At 37.3% G+C, this 19,616-nt stretch overlaps 2 protein-coding genes across 3 annotated transcripts; one reads left to right on the top strand and one right to left on the bottom strand.

Annotated features, from left to right (window-relative positions):
• Positions 1-3,063: 3,063 nt before the first annotated feature.
• LOC103433048 (methyltransferase-like protein 2) lies at positions 3,064-6,488 on the bottom strand. The gene is made up of 9 exons (XM_029101003.2): positions 6,119-6,488; positions 5,753-5,966; positions 5,130-5,269; positions 4,995-5,028; positions 4,594-4,666; positions 3,997-4,174; positions 3,806-3,895; positions 3,608-3,701; positions 3,064-3,368 (listed from the first exon to the last, which is right to left on the bottom strand). The coding sequence occupies exons 1-9, from the start codon at positions 6,392-6,394 to the stop codon at positions 3,229-3,231; spliced, it is 1,239 nt and encodes a 412-aa protein (XP_028956836.2). The 5' UTR covers positions 6,395-6,488; the 3' UTR covers positions 3,064-3,228.
• Positions 6,489-6,974: 486 nt separating this feature from the next.
• LOC103419259 (UMP-CMP kinase 3-like) lies at positions 6,975-11,564 on the top strand. Of its 2 annotated transcripts, none has more exons than XM_017327815.3 (10): positions 6,975-7,171; positions 8,338-8,399; positions 8,652-8,703; positions 9,143-9,260; positions 9,858-10,014; positions 10,135-10,215; positions 10,342-10,449; positions 10,530-10,601; positions 10,767-10,819; positions 11,381-11,564. In XM_017327815.3, the coding sequence occupies exons 2-9, from the start codon at positions 8,370-8,372 to the stop codon at positions 10,773-10,775; spliced, it is 627 nt and encodes a 208-aa protein (XP_017183304.2). In that variant the 5' UTR covers positions 6,975-7,171; positions 8,338-8,369; the 3' UTR covers positions 10,776-10,819; positions 11,381-11,564. The 2 variants fall into 2 exon arrangements, with proteins under 2 accessions (XP_017183304.2, XP_028956835.1); XM_029101002.2 differs by having other exon boundaries at positions 6,987-7,171; positions 8,321-8,399.
• The last annotated feature ends 8,052 nt before the right edge of the window (positions 11,565-19,616 follow it).

Below are 19,616 nucleotides of genomic sequence, written 5' to 3'. Positions count from 1 at the left end.
AAAGTATCTCATATCATCAAGGTCAAATGCACTCTTGATTTGATGGACTTGTTTTGACCCTCAAATTCTTAAGTCAGCCTTATACTCTGGAGGAAACCAGAAAACCCTCCAGCCGAGTTCAAGAATAAGCATGTGGAAAGTTACTTCTTCAAAAGCAAAAATATCTCATATCATCTCTTCTCCATTTGCTTATCCTTATCCTTGTTGCTATTTACGACACAAGGAGAAGAAGAACAATCAACCGGAAGCCGAAGTCGAACCTCCGGTCCAGGTTGCTTGCTTGAAAGTCTGATTGCTTACCTTGTCTGTTACCTCTTTCGGCAAATCTCCTAGCTCGGCAACTTTGGGGACTCCTACTATAGGGTTTTGTATCACACTTGACCAAGCTCGAAACTACATGTAAGCTTCAAGTGAAATTGATACATTACCTTGTGTATCTTTATCGGTTAAAGATACCACCCCTGGATGGAGGAAAAGTACTTCCAGAGAAGATGCCACATCTACGTATGAGACAGATAAGGCAAGTGAAAATGATACCACACTTCGGTACTTAGAAGTTTCGTGATTACTCAATGGCTTGGATCTTGCAAGTCCCTAACCGAGGAGCTTGCCTCACTCGGGAACTTAGGGGAGCACTGTTTGTACCATACTTGACCAATCCCGAAACTGCTGAGCACTGGTCAACGTTATACCGTCGAGGACCCAGAAGAGTTTCCCTCCGACCAGGAGGCCAATCACAGCGCGACACGTGTCGACATCAGAAGCCAATCATAGCGTGACACGTGTCAACATCAGAAGCCAATCACAACACGAAACGTGTCAATGTCAGAATGAAACTAGAAACTCTCTTCTATAAATAGAGATCATTCTCTCACAATATTTCCTAATGTCATTTGTACTAAATCATTCACTAATACTCACCAAATGAGAGCTTGAACCTATGTACTTGTGTAAACCCTTTACAATTAATGAGAACTCCTCTACTCCCTGGACGTAGCCAATCTGGGTGAACCACGTACATCTTGTGTTTGCTTCCCTGTCTCTATCCAATTACATACTTATCCACACTAGTGACCGGAGCAATCTAGCGAAGGTCACAAACTTAACACTTTCTGTTGTACCAAAGTTCCCACTGATTTTGTGCATCAACAATATATAATTTCTTAATGGCATAAGTGAACTACCACGTCAGCGAATATATGGGCCTTCAATTTGCCAAATCATCACTTAACAGCCAATTTAACAAAATAATTAATGGTGGTATGACATTGCGACGAATTCATAAGTTGAGGTATGACATTGAAATATTTAAAACATGAAGTATGAAAGTGTGGTGCGACTCATAGTTAAGATAGTTTTATGTAATTTATCCTATAATTAATTTGTGTCATCATTTGTGGCCGACAAAGAAAAAAGATATTGGACTCGTGGACCCGGCCCGTTTCAAACGAGTCGGGTTAGGTTCGATTCCAAATTCTAAAATCCCATTACCCGGCTTGACCCGCCCCATTACTATTTACAACAGGTAGGTCCAGTTCTGCTAAATTTAAGCTCGGCCTGGCCCGTACCCGCCTCTAAGTAGGAGCATGACATGAGCGTTACACATTTAAATAAGGTATAGCATGGTATAATTTGTTAAAAATGGGCGTGTGACGCCCAAAAATCAAGTCCAATGTGCTGGGCCATGCCCAAACAAGTTATGGCCTAAGCGCACATGGGCCGACCCACTTAATACCCTTTTATGGTATGTATTAGATCTGACATTTTGGATCCGACCAGACCCGTTAATATTAGTATTTGGGTGGATGATTAACGGGTCGTGTCGTTAACGGGTGAACATGTCAACAACCCGTTAAATAACGAGTCACTTTGGGTCAACCCGTTAGCACCCGTTAGTTGAGGATATTTTAGTAATTTCAGTAAAGTCTTAACAACAACAAAATAAACTCTATGAATAATAATAATAATAATAATAATTGTTAACATGTGTTAACAGGTGACCCGTTAACTTAACGAGTTGGATTCAGGTAACTCGTTAGCTTAACAGGTCGGGTTCGGATGACCCGTTAACTTAATGGGTCGGATTGAACCCAACTCAAACCCAATAAACCCGACCTCTTTATAGGTCTAGCATGTATGATGTAAACAACTCACCTAACATGACAAAACCCTACACGCTAGAATTGATAATTTTGAGGCAAACAAGAGGACTGGAGTTTGGAAGAGGAACGATGGAATTATGGAGGGGAAAATCTCTTCAACTTCTTCTTTTATTAGCTAGTCGTTTCCCATTGGGATCTCTTCCAAGGTTTAATTAATTCAAACTAGCATTTGTCTACACACTTCGTATGTATGAACACATTTTTTTTAGATAAAATGAGAAGGAGAGAGGGGGAGAGAGAATGTGGGGGGAGTGGGAGGTTTTTGTTTTGGTTTTGATTTATTTATTTTTATTATTTTTAATATTAACATCACCTGTAGGTGAGGCTTCAATAAAAAAAAGTAAAATTTGGACTTGTGAAATTACATTATTGCCCATCATATTTTTTGTGTAATAGAAGACTAATTTGTCTTTTCATCCTCTTTTGGTTGACAAAGAGGATTTTATTAATTAGTAGAGATTATCAACCCTTTTTAGGCTATGTTTCCTTCCAATCTCTCCCGAATTTCACCTTCACCTTTTAAAATATTCGTAGGGATTGATAGAACCGAGCACAATGGAAAAATTATTTAGATCTCGAATTTTGAAAAAGGATTGGATCTGAAATTTAGTGAGTAAAAAAAATAGTTAGTTGTTAAGGAAGTGAAGAATCTGCATAATTGTTAATTTGATGTAACGCTGCAAAAGCTTGTGGAAGTTTCAAATGATTGTTTCAAAAAGTTCTCATTTGGGGAAAACTCTTGCTCTTCTCCTTTCACGTTAGTTTGAGAAGAGTACATTTCATCTAAGTGGTGTGATATCCACACCCCTTTTTATTTCTCATATACCCTTCTAATTTTTAACCGTCCGATCAAATAAATTGAAAAAAATCAAAGAACATAAATTAATAAAGACGTGAGAAGTAAAAAATGGCATGTTGATAGCACACCCTTCATCCAAATCTGATCCCGCCAACATTTACTTCTACAAGAATACAATTTCCCAATAAAGCAAAAGATAATAAAAGAATCGGTACAAAGATAAACAACACAACGTCGTTTAGCGTATGGGATGCAAATTACAAGCAGCTACCCCCTCGTAAAATTTCCTGACTCCTGAAAATGAAGGGGTTCATTCCCCCAAGAAACACATCCGGCAGTCATTTCTCTGGCGAATAGTTCAACACACCGATTACGTTGGAGTGTAGGAGAATACTCCTGTAAAAATCCTAATAAAAGGTACAAGAGAACGTATATCAGTAAATACTGTATTGCCTAATTGACAACTGGACGCCTGAGTATCAAACATGTGATCGGTCTTCCACACAAAAAAATTAAAGAAAGATAAAATGATCAGCGTCAACAAGAACAAAATCTAATGGTTTCCAGTGAATGGGAAAGTAGCGAGTACATAAATGCTACTAATAAAAGGGTTATAGTATAGCGTCGGTTACAAGACTAAACTTACTTGCTACCGGGGGCTTCCTTGAGTAGTCTCCTGGTATGCTTAACATGATTTGATTATCTGGTATAGGTTTGGATCTTGAATTGTCGTCCGTAGCCTATAAAGTATCAACGTCACACGCAGAAGAAGATTACTAATGCTACAATCTAAACCATAAGGCATAAGCAAAAGAACAGGCTGTTGCATATGGTGAAAACTAACCTCCCCTGGACAAAGGCCTAATAGAAGGCACTCATATGGCCTGTGATGAAAGAGGTCCAAATCGCCAATCAAAGAACCATCTGCTTTGACCTTCGACAGTCAATAGAACCGGACCTTGTCAAAGTGAATTCACTAAACTATAGCCAAGTTTATTCACTATGAAAACAAAAACACACGCCCAAACTGAGAACCTTCAACCAGAAAAAAGTAGCAGCATATTCGACTCCCCATGCAGGAAAAAGTTCCTTCTCGACAAAGCCACGCAACTTCTCCCTGTTGGTCACCCATAAAGCAACAAGTGCTCCATTTGTGTGACACAATTGCTTGATGGGAAGGGATAAGAAATATCGGTTGGGCAAAGTTGAGTACCTATAATAACATGACAACCACATAGTGAAAACAATGACAAGTTCCTAGCAGCTTGTAGCCCATATTAACGCTAGATCATGCTACATGTCAAATCTGCATCAGTCACTCATCTACAACTCCAAAATGTTTCAACAAACTTAACTACCAAAATTAATAACATAAATTAAGAGTTTTTTCCATGGTTGATCGGTTGATCTGTTAATTAAGACAATAGGACATATTTTACAATAGTCACTTGGATTAACATCCCTTTAAAGTCACTTGTTACTCTTTAACAACAGTAAGCGGCACACTCTTACAGGGTGAGTATGCTTTCAATTCCATTAAAAAGTTCAAAATACAGGAGATGCCTGGGTAGGTTATTAGAAAAGGCTTGCAGGTTCTTTAGGCAAGAAAGCATAATAAGGTAGAATGCCTACCTCAGCTTTTGACGCGCACTTCCATTTTCCCATGGTGGATCAACAACAATAAGATTGAAGCCACAATCAGACTCTGTTGCACAAAAAGTACAAAATTTAAGCTACAATAACAACTATAGAGTGAACTTGCAAAATGATTCTACCTAAACGAATACTTTGCCTTGCAAAAATTCATGAAATTGGCAAACTCTAGACATCATCATGCTAGTAAGTGTACATCACATTTCTTCCAATTGACAGTACAAAACAATACAAAAAAAAAAAAAAAAAAAAAAAACCTAGCAAGAGACTTTAAGTATGAAGCATCTAGTTTGTGCAATTCACTCCTACAGAACTTAAGTTGTTTTACACATTCAGAAACAGGTTTTGCAGATAATACGGGTTTGAAATGAATGAATTACCAGGAATTAGATTGTGAATCTGCCCCAGATCAGACTTCCACATGATAGAAAACAAAACATGTAAGAAACATTGTAAACTACCTTACGGAGTTCATCTGTGCGTTTAAAAGAAAAAAGTCACTAATGTCAGTGTACCATGTAGAAGGAACTCTCTGGAGGTAAGATATATCGACTGCCCAAAAGTTCAGCCTCCACATCTTCACTGGTCTCATTAACGACTAAGTTGTTAAACACAGGAACTGCTCGTTGTTTACAGTATTCCATGACAGGGGAACCTGAGAAAACAGAGTACAGTTCACTGGGATTAGTAGATACAATTCTCTGTTGAAAAAATACAAAGACATTTCACATTCCAGAAATATGCAAACCACACGCAACACGATAGTATCATCATGTTTATATAGTCCACTGGAACAAACTCACAACTCAATTGGATAACTTTTTTTTATAGCAATTAGAACTCGAATTGAAGAGTTGAGATAGCTAACAGAAGAAAGGACAGATGATGAGCATCCATATGAGCCGAGCATTTCCAATATCTAACTCAAATTTTTTCTTATGTAGTGGAATGGTTTGGCGAGCAAAACTTTAAATAATATTTACGATTACATTAAAATTTATTTCAATTATCAAGCAATCAAGCACCAGCTGACAAGCAGCTAATAATAATCTTGATAAAACAAAAAAAGGCGACATTTCAACTTTTATCCAAAAAAAAAAGGAATCAAAGGAAAAAAATTTCGAATAACAAAACCGACCTCCATCTTCGCTTGCATTGTCATGTGATTGCGAATTTAAAGTTATCTCATACAGCGGCGCCTGCCAGACCCGCCCGAGTTCAACCAGCGACTGCGTAGTGCCGGGAGACGAAGCTGAATTATCGAAATCATCCCTCAAATTGCTCACAACCTCTAAAAGCTCAGTTGATCTAAGTAGAGATTTATGCGCCTTCAGCAAAAAAGGTCTTGCTTCCTGCAACAAACAAACCATACAAACACTGAGTCTCCATCTGAATTTCAATCACAAATCACAAAACTCTTTCCAACATTTTCTCAGTAACCAATAAGCCTTACAACATTTTCTAATCAACCAAAGAGGCATTGAGACAGTGAGAGTGCGATTACCTGGTGGCGTTGATCGGCGGCGCGTTCTCTGTCATTGAGATTCTGAGGCTTCTTCTCCTTCCGCTTCCGCTTTCTGGAATTCGAACAAACCCTAGGCTCTTGAATTTTGGATTTGAATGAGCGGGAGTAGTAGGCGGAAGGGGACACCCTGAACCGGGTGTAGGAGCGGTTGAGGACGCGAACCGGATCGATGAAAACGGCGGTCGAGTCTTCGAACCGGTACACGCCGGAGTCCAAAAACGTCGATAGCTTGCCGGCTGGTTTCGAGTCCTCCATTATCGCCGTGTAGGTTTCGGCGTTCAGTTCGGCTGTTAGAATGTTTAAGGGGTGTAGTCAAACTCTGAGAGGATTTTAAAATTATAACGTAGTCAATTAAGAGATTTTAGAGGGTTTTAAAATTCATCCAAATATAAGTGTATTAAAAAAATTAAAATTTTAAAGAAATTTAATAAGTTGTGGATTTTATGAGAAAAGCCAAAAATATATATAATCAAGACTAAAAAGAATTCAACCTAACCTATGGATTTCAAATCCTTCCATCACAATCCGTCACAATCCATTCAAATTCTTTAAAAATTCATATGAATTTTGTATGAGTCTTTAATCCTCTTTAATCCTATTAAATCTAGGGGTGTGCTATCCACACATATTTTTTTACTTCTCACATATCATTTGTTAATTTCTGTGTGTTAATCTTCTTCAATTTATCTAATCTGATGACTAAAAATTCTAAAAATATATGAGAAGTAAAAAGAAATACATGGATATCACATCACTAAATGTATCACTTTTAAAATTCTTTAAAATTTGACTACACAGCTTAAATCGCAGGCTTTAGCCGTTGAGCGTACGCAAATTTTTTCCCACTCTCTGAAATTCCCATTTTACCCTTACCGACGAAAACGCGCAAAGGGTCATTTGCCTTTCTCCCATTCAAAACAAAGCCCCCCACCCCTCCCTCTCTCTTCTCTATTTAAGAAAAACCAGAGCCACCACAGCTCCCAGAACGCAGCGCAGCGCAGCTCAGATCTTCGTACCAAAATTCGCACACAGGTATGGCTTCCTCTCAATTCGCGCTTTCGATTAGCATTTGATGCAATGGAATTAGGTTTTGATCTGCGTTTCTGCAATCAAATTCTTTTGCTCCGCATCGTGTTTGTTAATGCTTGATTTGACTGGTAAACGTCGTCGGATTGTTTAATATCGATTGGATTTTGTGTTTTTGGTGATTTTTGAGCTCGCATTTGATCGGGCTGTGAATTTTTTGCGTGGATCTGATCGATGCGGTTTTGATCCGTGTCTATTTGGTTTGGTTTCGTGGAAGGGAGTGGAAAGTCTCGAGATTTTTCTTTTCTGTTTATTCATTTGACATCGTTGACTGTGTTTATGTGGCTTTCAGCTCGCATTACTCGGTTTAGTGCTCGATCTGAGTCTCCATGATGCTTTGACATCTATTCACGTTGCATGATTTGATGAATTTCGTTTTTTGTTTTGTTGAATTTCGGCCTTTCTAGTCTCTGATTGCGTAAATTTTTGTTAGATCTCGACGTAGTTCTGATTGGTGGCAAATTGATCTCGGAGGAAAAAGGGAGGGAAAGATTGAGAGTAAAATTTTGAATTTTTTTATATGCTGATTTTACTTGCAATGAGAATTGGTGGAGCTTGAGCATTAAATTGAAACATAATTTTTTTTTTCTCCTTGCGTGCCTGCTTTTTTGCATCCGAATTAATCTCACTGTTTGTCTATGTTGGATCCTTGAATAATTGAATGATTTTCTAATTATTGATGGGAAAAGTCCTATCTCTGAGATATTTTCTACATTTTTTTTTGAAGTTTTCTGATCACTTTAATCAAATCTATGCTTTTGTTGAATTTTCGTATTTCACTTTGAAGAAGTAAACTTTACAACAATGGGACTAAAATTGGATTCTGATATATGTGGCCCCTGCTTTTAAAAGACTTGTTAAAAGTCACTTTATGAAGGGTAGTTTGGACTATAATGGGAGTTTTATGGTTCAATTGTGATGCACAAGGCACTGGCCATTCAGACCGCTGTGGTGGAAAATTAATATATTTATACGTATAAATGCATGCATATATGTGCCATGTGTACAAGACAGTTTATTAGCATATCAACTATTTTTGCACATTCAAGCATAAACATGGGTTTTTTTGCTCTACCTAAAATTTTGTAATTGCAGTGTTCTGGTTTGCGCAGATAGGATATTCAGAGACAAATAGTTGGTGCTCATGGGTGAAGTTGTTGATGCCGGAAAGAAGGTATATCTTGGGTTATTTTTATTTTTATTTTTATTGAGGTTTCTAAAATTATGCATGGTTTCTTCTGGAAACTTTGTCACTTAAGTTGATATTGCTAAATTTACTGAGAAATGAAATGCTTTTATTTTAGTCTTCTCCAGACTCCCAGAGGACATTATTCTATTTTTCTGATTTCAATATATGCACCTATAATAATTGTTGTTTCATTTCATACTACTTTAAGTTTAAATTGAGAAATTCATCCTACTGCAGGAGGCTAATGGAAGCTTAGCTGATCTGAACCCTACAGTTGTTTTTGTCTTGGGTAAGAAAATTATGGAACTAGGACTAGTTGTATTCTAATCATCCTTGTTTTTCTGAGATGTTAGCAACCTGGGATAAGAACCACTAATCTTGGCTCATGATTTTAATATCCGTCTTTTCTTTTTGCTTAAGAGTTTAATGAAAACATGTGCATGATTTAAGAGTCCTGTATGTCAAAGAGATGATGTTTAAGTATGATAGATAGGCTATCTAAGTTTTCATTTCAGTTTACTCATGACATGGGAAGACTAATTATTGATATGATCCTTAGGTTTGTTTACATTCCTCTCGTTTGTTGTCATTGCTGTATTTTATTTGTACATTTTCTGTTTAGTTTTTTGTTTTTTCCTTAATTCCAGTAGCTACACTAAAGCTGCCAGTCTCCTTTCTTGTGAGGTACCTATGGATGCTCTTATCAGTTGTTTCTTTTAATTTTATAGGTGGCCCAGGCAGCGGAAAGGGTACTCAATGTGCAAACATTGTTCAGCACTTTGGGTTTACCCATCTCAGTGCTGGCGATCTTCTTAGAGCCGAAATCAAATCTGGCTCTGAAAATGGGTATGGCATATCTTTCTTTTAATCTGTACAATGTTCATTTTCAAAACTACAATCCTTTTAGGTTGAAGCATTGACTGAAAACCAACTCTTTCTGTAAAAGTATTTGTCTTGGGATTGAGAAGATACTCCAAGTGTAATTCAGATTGAAGTCTTAAAATCACACACATAAGCGTTGATTTCCTGTGTGCTGTTCTGTGTCATCACCGGGTGATCTTATTGTTTACTTTTTAGTTTTGATCTGCTTGCATGGTATTTATCTTTCCAAAGTTTCAATAGTTATGTAATCTACTTTTGGCGTTTTATAGTAGTGGGATACATGATGAGGGTAGCATTCTGCTTCTTGAGTATGATAAAAGTCATCTCCAGTTACCATGATTCAGTCACCCAACAGTTTCTCTTTCATAAGATGTCGTGTAGCGTTACTTGAGGGGCAAGGTTGATGATACGGTTGAGAATGCTTGCTTCTGTTGTGTCTTGTTTTAAGTCGCTTTCAATGAAAAATGATTGCAAAGTTAGTCTTTACTCTCGACTTTGTATGCCCATCAAAATTATTTTACATTTCTCATTTAACAACACTTTTTTTTTAATGGTTGACAGGACCATGATTTCGAACATGATTAAGGAAGGAAAGATTGTTCCTTCTGAAGTAACAATTAAACTTCTTGAACGAGCAATGCTGGAAAATGGTAACGACAAGTTTCTCATTGATGGGTTTCCCCGTAATGAGGAAAATCGTGCTGCATTTGAGGCTGTGGTGAGCCCTCTGGATAACCTTTCCTCATGACTTAAGTACAGTTTTTGGTGATTGACTAGTTTTCATAGTGGTTTATTTACTTGTTGAAGCCAATGGCAACCCGTGTTAATGATTTTGCAGACTAAAATCGAGCCTTCATTTGTCTTGTTTTTTGACTGTTCTGATGAAGAGATGGAGAGGCGGCTTTTGGGTAGGAACCAGGTAAAAAATGTGATTTTTTTCTTGTAGGGGAATATGTATATTGTCTTGGTATAATGATTTCATCTCTTTTTTGTTTCCGACCTAATTATGGTGATGTTTTGTGTTTCTTTTGTTGGGCCAATGAAGGGAAGAGAGGATGATAACATAGAAACAATAAGGAAGCGGTTTAAGGTTTTCCAAGATTCTAGTCTCCCTGTGATAGAGTACTACAACTCCAAGGGGAAAGTTCGGAAGGTAATTCTTCAGTTGGTTTTACTTTTTTTAACAATATAATCTTGCATGTTTGTTGGAATCATTGTTCTTTTCACTTTCAGATTGATGCTGGAAGGCCTGTTGAAGAGGTTTATGAGTCCGTTAAAGCTATTTTTGAACCGAAAAATGAGAAGGTAAATGGCCATAGCCATGCTTTTATTAAATGCTTAATCTTGTTGTGGATGAAAACTTTAACTACATTTAATAAGAATATCGTGTTGTTTCCCCGCCCCCCCCCCCCCCTCATTTGAATATGTGCATATTTTCCGTGTCATTGACGTCCCTTTTTGCTGTTACAGGCTGATTAATTGCTGCGTTTGTAACCAAGATTTCAGATCCTATGTCTATTGAGGTAGAAACCATAATCTTGAACAACAAGAATAACAGTTTACACATACTTTGATATTACCTCGTTTCGCTTTCATTTTGCACTTAAGCACGCGTTCTCCTTTTTCGCTTTCCATTTAGGACCAGGAAACTAAAAATTCTAAATAGAAATAGAATGAGAATGGAATATGAGAACCCAATTGACAGACATATGGATGGAATAAAGGCAAACAATAACAATGATGCTGGTGACGGTGGATTTTCCATCTTTGACCAGGAATCCGAACTGTTTTTGTCACTTTTAGGGTTGACAAAGTATGATATTCTCAAAGAGTCATAAATTTGTTACATGTGCATTGTTTAAATTTGGTTTGTGATCATCGGCCGAAAAACAGACTTTCCAAATCAACTGCTTTGCAAATGGGATTCTTGAACTGTTAAATGTAAGTAAACAATGCCATTGAACATATTCGAATGCCCATAGCCCATGTTTCGTTCGACTGCCACACCCCCGTCCCGACATACATGCACAAATTACCCAATGCCAATATTAACCATTTCGTTTTCGATGGTATCTTTCTTTCAGGTGATGCAATTGCTAGCTGCATATATTGTATTCTTTGGCGGTTTTATTCCTATTGCTTACTTATTATACAAGGTTGTATTATTTTACGCAATTGAGGTGTTTACCTCTAGTCTTACTTTGTGATTGTATTCTAAATTTAAGATTTATAGTAATAATTATTGGAATAATGTTCCGATTTCGAGTTTGATGTGATCCATTTTTGGTTACTCTTGGAAAAATAGTTCGAATTACACGAAATGGTGAAAGATTGATAAAAAAAAAAAAAAAGTACAGAAAATTGTTGCAAGAGTGATTCGCTTGCAAAGCTTCTTGGGACAGAAATAAGACAGACCAGTCATACACAAGCCATGCAGATCATGCACAAAATCGAAATTACTAAAATACTCACATATAAATACTAAAAATCATTACCCCAGTGCATCATTGCTCTGATTTGGAACATAGGGATGTCTAGAGAGCTCTGGGAGCTCTGGGGTTTTGGGTTGAGCTTAGATCACTAATCTTCGATTTCAAAGAGAGGGAAGTCTAAAGAGAGGCTGGAAGAATGAGTTGACCTTGTACCTCTGATTTCGAACAAATAGATGCGAGAGAGAGGTGAGAAGAGTGAGTTGGGTTTTGTACCATATTTTCTATTTTGACCGGAAAGTTCCATTTTTTTCAGCAACTAAAGCTTCAACAGACATAATAAAGTAGGGTGTTTATTTCCAATTTCCTTCATCAATGATTTATGGAATAATGAGTTGTTTGTAAGACGAATTAATACGTAGAAGTTAAATTAGAGTTTGTGTTTCATGTTGAGGCGTATGTGTTATGGAATAAATTTCAAGTTTTGACGTGCTACAAATTAAGATGGAACAATTTCTGGTTCAAGTGTCAAATTGTAGAGATTTGTGAAAATTTTCCCATAATGTGTATGTGGTGTGCATATGGTGTGCATGGCTACATCTTAATATGAGAAGTGGGAATGTTCACTAGTTATGATGCACGTATGTTGTGCCCGGGAATTTAGCGAGTATGATGACCACAACCTAGTAGACCTCCATGAAAAACAAAATTAAGAAAAAGCTTAGAGGACGTTAAGCATCATGCATGTCCATGAAATAACGACGAGTATCATGTTTTCCACGTGCACGGTTAAGCGGTGATTAATATACGTAACAAGACTTTTCAAATTGTCACTGTAACCTTATATATGTAACAATTATGTTTTAATTGTATCCACTATACCATTACATTGCCATTAATGTTTCTCTCGTTCTGTGCATATCATGTGCATGTACTGTACATATTATGTGCATGTGCTATGCATATAGTGTATATGGTGCGTATTTACATCTTTGATACTTTTCGCATTAACGTAGTTTACTACTTTTTCCTTTGATTCAGAGACAAGCCTTGCAAATACTAAAAAAGCGAACGAGTTCGTGAAACAATTTCCTTTGATCAGTTGGGTTCTTTCGTGCCCATCAAACCACAATTTTCAAATCCTTGAAATATTTGAACCCAATCAAATTTGATACCAAATTCAAATTAATGAATCTTCGATTCTTCATATAAAGTTTAGAGTCATTTTTCTGATTTCGAAGAGAGAGTTGTGAGCTATGGGTTTTTCGGTTGAGCTCAAATCTGTGAGCATAACATGAGCATGTCGTGTACATACAGTGTATGAGCGAGCTTAATACGAAGAGAGCGAACGAGTACACGAAACAATTTCGTCCATATCCTTCTCTCTTCCTTCTTTCCACTCTAATTTCTCTTTTTCCTCAAAATTATCTCTTCTCCAAAAGGCAACTGGCCTTTAATATGTTTTTTCATTTAACTGCAGCCAAAGCAAATCCTATTTTAGTGCTTGTAAATTTTGATCGAGAGAAGGAGCAGAGGGAGGAGAATATAGAAGAAATGAAAACCCACATATAAATCAGAGAAATGATAAAAATAAAAATAAAAAATCTGAATTGAATGATTTGGGTCTCCTCCAAGAAACACCAAACCAATCACTTCAACTCCAAAAATCTATCAATCAAAAAGTAAAATTAAGCAAATGTAGTTCACAAAACCTACAAATGAAAAGGTAAAAATCAAAGAAGATGGGTGGGTTAGAGAGAGAGCTTTGTGCATATTCGAAATGTAGAGAGAGAGAGGAGAAAGAGAGAGAGAGAAAGAGAGAGAGAGAGAGAGAGAGAGCTTGGATGAAGAAGATGGGTGGATTAGAGAGAGAGCTCTTGGATGAAGAAGATGGATGGGTTGAATTGGGCAAGAGCGATTTTCTCTCTCTCCTCTTTGTTTCTCTCTCTACAAAATGAGAAATGAGGGCTGTAATTTTTTAATAACCCATTTGTATAGGAGGACAATTTGGTCATTTTAAGGTGTAGGAAAATCCTATTTCTGTCCTATTATTGTGCATGGCGTGTGCATATTCGAAATGTCCTATTTCTAGGTATTTGCCAAGATTTTTCATGCGAGAAAGTTAGTTAAAAGTTGCGTGGTTTGTAAGGCGGCTTGTTTAGGCAGTGCTTATTGCATAGATGACATATTTACTCGTAAGCGCTTTTGTTGTAAGTACTTTATTCCCAGTAAAGTACTTGGAAGTGCCTCTGAAAGCCTCTCCTAAAAGCACTTTAAATAAAAATCCTGAGAGAGGAAAAATGAATACGAAAATGACAATGAATATGTAGGTTCTACACAAATATAATGCCTTTATTCTTAATGGTATCGAGAACGATTCCAAGCCCCTGTAATCCTCACTCTTTTTGGGCTCAAAAGACATTGCAAATATATCAGTATTCTTGAACCTCTCTGCAATCATGTTTCCTTCAACTCGACATGCTTTGTCGTCAGTGAGCGATGGCAACGAATACCTCAAATCTTTGCAGTTTGTGCTGGTCACAAATATCACTTTGCTGGTACCTCTTTACATCACTTTGGCATGGATGAATCATTTTGAAAAGAAAACAGCCAGTAAAAATGGCCTTATGTACATATATGTCATTTGACTCCATGATTTTTTATTAGGTCTATTTGCAGCCTCGCCTCGAGATCTCCTTGTCCATGCAACTCGAATGAAGAAATCCTGAAAAACAAGAAAGAAAAACCTGAAACCTCTTTATCCATTTCAATGGTTGAAACTTGAAAGTTAACTGAGGAAGCATTTGACCTAACAAATTAATCACGACTGACTTTTAAAACTTGAACTAACCGAGGCCATAATGACTACCCTTTGTACTCTAAGCCTCTGTCATATGGTCGCATTTTCTAACTAGAGCATCCATAGGACTTCATTTCACATGTTCAAACCACCTTAACCATTTTCTCTCACTTATCTTCAATTGGGGTCACACCTACTTTACCTTGAATGGGAGCATTTTTGCTCACTACCATAACTATGGTGTATGCTCATCATAGACCTAATCTATTGACATGTGTCCTTTCATCTAGCTTTAGTTAACTTTCACATTAAATGTTAGCTTTTCAATTTTGAAAAAAAATTAACCACGGTTAAGTGAAAGAACATGTGTCAATTGATTAAGTGTATGGTGAATATACACCATAGTTTATAGTGGTGAGCAAAAATGCTCCTTACCTCGAATATCCTCATTCTTAATTTTGTCCTTTCTCATGTCCCCACACATCCAATGAAGCATTCTTATCTCTGCTACACTCATTGTTTTCACATGTTAATTCTTGACCGCCCAAACTTAGCAAGGGAAAAATAATGTAGGTGTGTTGAGAAAGTCAATGATTCCCGTATGATATTTTCCCTCGTTATCCTTCAATCAACATTGATAAGGGAGAATATCATGGGTTGATTGCTTACTTTGTACCAATTAGCTATGGAGTAGGAATCCTTGTAATTATAAATAATTATACTTGTATTCTTTTACAATCAAGGTTAATGCATATGAAGTAAATTTCAGAAATTCTAATAAGCTAAATTTAAGATGGTATCAGAGCCCCTCCTGGGCTCTTGATCCTCTACGTTTTTCTCTTTCTTCCTCCCAGAAGTTGGACGTTTCCTTTTCAACCAAGGGAGACACAAGTTCAGGTGCTAAAGGTAATTCCAAAGATTCGTTTAGCCTTTTTTTCATCCATCATTCTGATCACACTAGAATGATGATTGTTTCTAAACCCCTTACGGATGATAACTATACCACTTGGTGTTGCTCCATGATGACACGTTCAGTGCGAAAAACAAGTTAAGGTTCATAGATGGTACTGTTGAAAAGCCAAATGTGAAGAAGACCATTGAACTTGCTCTTTGGCAACGATGCAACGACATGGTACTTATGTGGATTGTCAACATCTTCGCATCGGACATATCATCTAGTGTTGTATATTTGAGGACCACTAGGGATGTTTGGGATGATCTCAAAGAGAAATTTTTGCAACAAAACATTTCTCGACTTTTCGAAATTCAACGTGAAATTTCACGTACACTCAAAACCAACAGCCAATCAATGTTTAGTTCACCAAATTAAGGAGTTTATGGGATGAGATGGATGTATGTCAAATGGTGGAAGCTTGTTTTTGTGGTGCTGCCAAATCCCACAGTGAACTAGCAAAAACTACAAAAGGTGCTGTAGATTCTCATAGGCCAAATAAGTCATACGAAGCAATTCAAGGTCAATGCAGCCCCTTCCATCCATCGGCAAGATCTATTCCCTATTGAATAAGGAGGAGAAACAACGAGGTATAGCCACTGAAAAAGCCTTGATTGAACCCACAACCATGGCGATGTAATATTCACGCAACAATGGCAAGGGACGATTAACAGAGCGCAAACTTCTCCACTGTTCATACTGTGACCACGACCATCACACCTCTGACACATGTTAGAAACTTCACGATTATTCGCCGGGTCATCGTTTTCATGGCAAATTTCTAGAAACTGGAGATGATGATCGCAAAAAGAAAACTAAAGGTAGCGGTTCCAACGGTGGAAGGGGTCCATTGGCCAATAATATTCATTCCACAGGGTGTACTGATGTGATGCCCAACCTCAGTCAAGAACAGTTCCAACAACTTTTATCGATGATAAGCCAGAAACTAGGCCTGGAAAGAAAAGCCAACACAGTCACTGCTGTAGGTTTGACGAATGGATACTAGATAGTGGTGCAACATACACGTTTATAGCCTTCCATTGGCTCAAGCAACTTTAAAGCCATCCTTGCCTCCAGTGAGCTTACCTGATGGAACCAAAGTCCCTATTAATTTAGTTGGTAGCTTTCATTTTGGATCCAAAATTTGACTACATAATGTTTTTAGAATTGCTTCATTCTTGGTTAATTTGATTTCAGTGAGCCGTCTCACTTGATCATTTCACTGCTCAATAACTTTTTATCTCAATTTTTGTATCTTACAGGACTTGGAGACGAGGTCACGAGGACAATGATTGGTTAGGGGCAACAACGTAATGGGTTGTATTATCTGGTGGATCCAAAAAGCGCTTACCTCTACCACCTATTCCAGCGTCCAAGGTGTTCTTATTTATTTGGCATCGTCGTCTTGGTCATTCCTCAACATTACAGCTTCACTTATTAGCTAAGACTTTTCCAGAAATTTCCCTTTCTTCCAATAAACCTTGTGAAGTTTGCATGTTGGTAAAACAAACTTGAATGTCTTGGATTAAGTTCTATTAATACTAAGCATGCTTTTGAACTTATACATTGTGATATTTAGGGGCCTCATAAATTAACATCTCACTCTGGGGCTCATTATTTTCTTACAATTGTTGATGATTATTCTCGTAGTACATGAGTTTATTTGATGTGGAATAAGTCTAATACTCAAAATTTGATTAAGTTTTTTTTTGCATATGCTAAAACACAATTCCATCCTAAAATTAAAACTATCCACACAGATAATGGGGGTGAGTTTGTTTCTTTGCATGACTTTTTTCGTACTCAAGGGGTTGGTTTTCAAAGATCATGTGTTTACACACCACAACAAGGTGGGGTTGTGGAACACAAACATAGACATATCCCTCAAACAGCTCGAGCTTTATAATTTTAGTCAAATTTACGTCTAAGTTTTTGGACGAGTGCATTCTTACTGCGGTTTACCTAATTAAACACATCCCTACACCTCTCTTGTCCGGCCTTACATCTTATGATAAATTATTTGGCCATTCACCCTCTTAAACACATCTCCATACCTTTGGTTGTTTGGCTTATGCCATAAACACCAATCCCAAGCATAAATTTGATGTTAGAGCCAAAAAGTGCATTTTTATTGGGTACCCTTTTGGATGAAAAGCATACAAATTATATGATCTTCAATCTAAAAATATTTTTACATTCGAGATGTTGTTTTCCACGAGGATGTATTTCCTTACCATGTCCAAAAGGAATTAAATACTCATACAACAGTCACCATACACATGCGTTTAGTGCATGCATTGAACCTTCATCACCATCATATACACCACCTGACACCAATAATGCCCCACAAATAGTTGAGACACATTTTGCTCCTAATGATCATCTTCCTGATGATATTCAGCTTTCTACAAAGCCACCTAATGAGCAACATGTTGCTATAATGCAACCATCTAATGAGCAACTTACTCCTATCACACAGCCTGCTCTTACTCCCGCTGTTGTCCCTTTACGGCGATCTAGTCACCTCACAGCTCCACCTGCGAAGCTCAGCAACTATGTTTGTCATTCTCTTACGTCGCCTTCTGTCATGCCCTCATCTGCCACTTTGAGTACCATGTATTCACTTTCAAATTTTTTATCAAATCAAGGATTATCGCCACTCTATTTTGCCTTTCTTGCTAGTACTCTTACCATTTTGGAGCCAACCACTTACGCAGAGGCGTGCAACGATCCTAAATGGCGTCAAGCCATGGATGGCGAAATCCAAGCTCTAGAGGCTAACAACACTAGAAATATTACTACTTTGCCCCATGTTAAGACATCCATTGGTTGCAAATGGGTTTACAAAGTCAAGTACAATTTGATGGCAGTATTGAGTGTTACAAATCTCATTTGGTTGCTAAGGGGTACACTCAGCTAAAGGGTATTTATTACCATGATACATTTTTTCACCTACCAAATTGGTCACATTCCACTGCCTTCTTGCTTTTGTTGCCGACTTTTCTTGGTCCTTACATCAGTTGGATGTTCATAATGTCATTCTTCATGGTGATCTTATGGAGGAAATATACATGGTCTCACCTCCTAGTCTTTATCGACATGGGGATAATTTGGTATGTCGCCTCAATAAATCGCTTTATGGTTTAAAGCAAGCCTCCCAACAATGGTTTTTCAAGTTTTCGTAAGCCATTCGGTCTGCTAGTTATGTTCAATCAATAGTAGATTATTCAATTTTCACTAAATGCAAAGGCAAGTCATTTACTGCACTTCTTATGTACATTGATGACATTTTGATTACAGGAAATGATTCAATAATTTAAAATACTTTTTTAGGCATTAAAGTGGGGCGTTCAAAGAAAGAAATTTTTATTTCACAAAGGAAATACTTGTTGGATATTCTCGATGATGTGGGTCTTTTGGGATCACGACCTAGCACTTTCCCTATGGAGCAAAATCTCAAATTTCTTCTTAATGAGGGCGAAATTCTCAATGATCCTGCTAAATATAGGAGATTGATTGGTCGTCTAATTTATCTCAATATTACCTGGCCATATAACGTACTAGGTTTACTTGTTGAGTAGATTCATGCTAATACCTCAGAAGCCACACTATGAGGTTGCATTGCACATATTGAGGTACTTAAAAGGGACACCTAGACAAGGTATAATGTTTTCTTCGGAAAATAATTTGAAGTTGAAAGCATATTGTGACTCAGATTGGGTCGCCCAACCACTGATTATTATGTTTTCCTTGGAGATTCTCTTGTTTCATGGAAAAGCAAGCATCAAAAGACAGTCTCTTTGTCCTCTACTGAAGCAAAACATTTATCCATGGCAACAACATGTTACGAGTTGGCTTGGCTACAAAATCTATTTCATGATTTACAAGTTCACAACAATGGGGTTGCAACTTTGTTTTGTGATAGTTAAGCTACTCTTCACATTACTACAAATCCAGTATTCCACGAACATACTAGACATATTAAGATTGATTGTCGTTTCGTCCGGGAAAAAATTATGGAAGGAAAAGTCATCACATGTTTTGTTCCATCCATGTTGCAGCTTGCTGACATTTTTACCAAAGCTTTGGGGAATGAACGCTTTAATTCTCTATTTGGTAAGTTGGGCGTTCTTAATATT

This window comes from Malus domestica, chromosome 04 (assembly GCF_042453785.1).
Source record: "Malus domestica chromosome 04, GDT2T_hap1".
In the NCBI taxonomy this organism is placed as follows: Eukaryota; Viridiplantae; Streptophyta; class Magnoliopsida; order Rosales; family Rosaceae; genus Malus; species Malus domestica.
Note: the sequence above shows the minus strand (reverse complement) of the source record. Positions and strands in the feature narration are given on the sequence as shown.